General features: G+C 41.3%; 1 protein-coding gene across 8 annotated transcripts in view; it reads right to left on the bottom strand.

Moving 5' to 3' along the window:
* Nucleotides 1-441: 441 nt before the first annotated feature.
* LOC106590348 (protein tyrosine phosphatase receptor type Ma) overlaps nt 442-2,697 on the bottom strand; it is a 306,057-nt gene continuing 303,801 nt past the window's right edge. For all 8 annotated transcript variants that reach the window (XM_045710833.2, XM_045710836.2, XM_045710841.2 and 5 more), the window contains 2 exons: nt 1,938-2,073; nt 442-1,552 (listed from right to left, as the gene is read on the bottom strand). In XM_045710833.2, coding sequence (XP_045566789.1) covers nt 1,499-1,552; nt 1,938-2,073 — 190 coding nt within the window. In that variant the 3' untranslated portion in view covers nt 442-1,498. The remainder of the gene's footprint in view (nt 1,553-1,937; nt 2,074-2,697) is intronic.

Below are 2,697 nucleotides of genomic sequence, written 5' to 3'. Positions count from 1 at the left end.
GCTTTCGACACCTTGTAGAGGCCATGTCCCAATAAATTGAGGCTGTTCTGAGAGAAAAAGGGGTGCAACTCAATATTAGGATGGATTCCTAATGTTTTGTACACTTAGTGTATTTCTGCCATTGAACAAAGGGTATGCTCTTCACTACTACTGGTATCCATGAAATTAATTCAATGCAACTTTATCATGATCATTAAATGTTTTTTTTTTTCAAAAAGTTGTGGCTAAAATTCAAATCAGTCCAACTGCTAACATACAGTATCTCTTGGCATGCCTATCTTAAACAATGTTGGATTGTCCCTTACCCTGAAAGTATTCTATGAGCCAGGAGAAACTGTATTCCATGGCTCAGATTTCTATAAACAGACATTACAAACTTCAGCCAACTTTAGTCACTGTATAAGAAAATCATCTGCACAACACGCAAAAAACACACCTATATCAGTAGATATGTATGTATTTGTAAGTTTGAGTTGTTTTTTTTCCCCATACAAGATAAATAAAAGGCTTACAATACATCTGGTCAACATTATGCAGAGTTCGAGAAAAGAAAACAAATATGACCCCCCCCCCAAAAAATCATGATTGTCACTCAATGTGCTTCACAAAAACTCTCGATGAATAAATAGTCTGTCCAACTTCATAATATTTACAATATTAACAATAATGACCACAATTAATTAAGCTTTGGATCTGCTGACGTGATGAAAAGCTTGAGTGTGGATGGTACCGGACAGCGTTTTTTCCCCTCCTCCTGCCAATACGACGATTCTCATAGTGACCGAAACTATGGCAGCATAAACATTTACGATTTTGTTTTCTTTCATAATGCCGGTTCAACTTTAGCTCTACATGTCAAACAGCTTCATAATATTAACAAACACTGTTAAAAAAAATTATCAATGGAAATTAAAAACAAGGATAAAAAAACAACATATCATCAACATTACGCTTATATCGCATTCCCCACAAAAATGGAAATGACATTGATCATCCGATGAGGATTAAAAAGGCAACAAACAGGATTCACTGGCAAGAGGAGAGCTTTTTTGTTGAAAAAATAAACTTAAAAAAAGACTAGGGTTGGGGGGGGGGGGGTGACATATGGGCAGTAGAATACATCGGTGTGAACTCCTGTTCAGTGATCAGGTGCTGTTCTGAGGGACGGGGGAGGACGAGGGTAAATACTAACACAGTCTAATAGAAAGGAGAGAGGGGTTGGGGAGGTGTCAGGGATGAGACAGAGTAAAGTTAATCAAGTTCAGGGACATTTTATCATAGAATTGGGGTGGGGGGAGGGCAGTGCAAAAGCGTCCGGTCCAAACCACCTTCTTTCCTCCCCTCGGTCTAAATCCGTAGAGGTGCGATGGGATGACCCTGTTCAGCAGTTCAGTTCTATCCTCCAGTAACCAACATTCACTCAAGTTTAAGAGACTCAGTCCAGGTAAGCTGTGAGGGCTGTGGTGCGGGGGTTAGGAGGGGGTATCTTTCAGCCCAGCTAACCAGAATTCAAGTACTCCAGTGCCACCTCATAGCAGAACTTGTATTGATCCTGTGGATGAATGGGAAGAAGAGTACATCATCAATGACAATGACTGGACTAGTCGTGGCTGCATTGACTTTGCCTTTAATGCATTATAATGTCTGAGTTATTCACAATCACAGTGCTATTTACTCCTTATTGTAAACGTCAACAGAAATTTCAATCACTTAATAATTCTGGACTCAAGTTGAATAGACTTTGGCAACCCGACTTGTCCCAGAAGTACACAACTGTAGACTTCGTAGTGAGGACCAGTAAACCACTAAGGGTTAGGGGGCCTGTATTCATAAAGGCTCTCAGAGTAGGCATAGCAGTGCCCCCCCCCCCATCCATGTAATGTTATCCCTTATGATCTAAAAGAGAAAACTGATCCTAGATCAGGACCGGTTCTTACCAGTAAGTCGACCATGTTGGGTTTGTTGTTCCTCAGTGTTTTGACCGCGTGGAACACGTCAACCGAACGCTGATGGCGGAGCATCTCGCACACGATGCTGATTGCACAGAACGTCCCGCTGCGTCCTCCACCATTCCTGAGAGAGAGAGAGCGAGAGAAAGAAACAAAGAAAGGAGAAAGGGATAGATAATAGACCAAGACATAATATTAATGATTATACATATATTCATCTACATATATCACACAATAAAAAAAACTGTCAGAATTGCTAAGCTTTAGCACCCTGAATTAAAATGATCTTAACTTTATTTCTTTGTAATTATACAAGTTAAAAAACGTTACACCTGCAGGCTTGATACTTCCAACTAATTGTAAGCTTCAAGAATGAATAACATTATCAGTGATGTATGGTGGTTGATTCATGACATGTTCTGCCCCTGAGCAAGGCCCTTAACCCACTGTTCCCCGGGCGCCAAAGACGTGGATGTCGATTATGGCAGCCCCCCCACACCTCTCTGACTCATAGCGGTTGGGTTAAATGCGGAAGACACATTTCAGTTGAAGGCATTCAGTTGTACAACTGACTCGGTATCCCCCGTTTCCCTTTCCTTCATAGAGCTTGGCTAAACTTCCTGTGCTTGCTGTTCTTGGTTTTGCCCACTAGATGGCGCCTCACTACTGTCAATCCACCACTGCACAGTATTGGCTACCCACTGACACTAAAGTGTGGAACATAGCCTATTGCTGGAACTCTAAGTAG

Source organism: Salmo salar, chromosome 29 (genome assembly GCF_965601325.2).
Source record: "Salmo salar chromosome 29, fSalSal1, whole genome shotgun sequence".
NCBI classification, from domain to species: Eukaryota; Metazoa; Chordata; class Actinopteri; order Salmoniformes; family Salmonidae; genus Salmo; species Salmo salar.
Note: the sequence above shows the minus strand (reverse complement) of the source record. Positions and strands in the feature narration are given on the sequence as shown.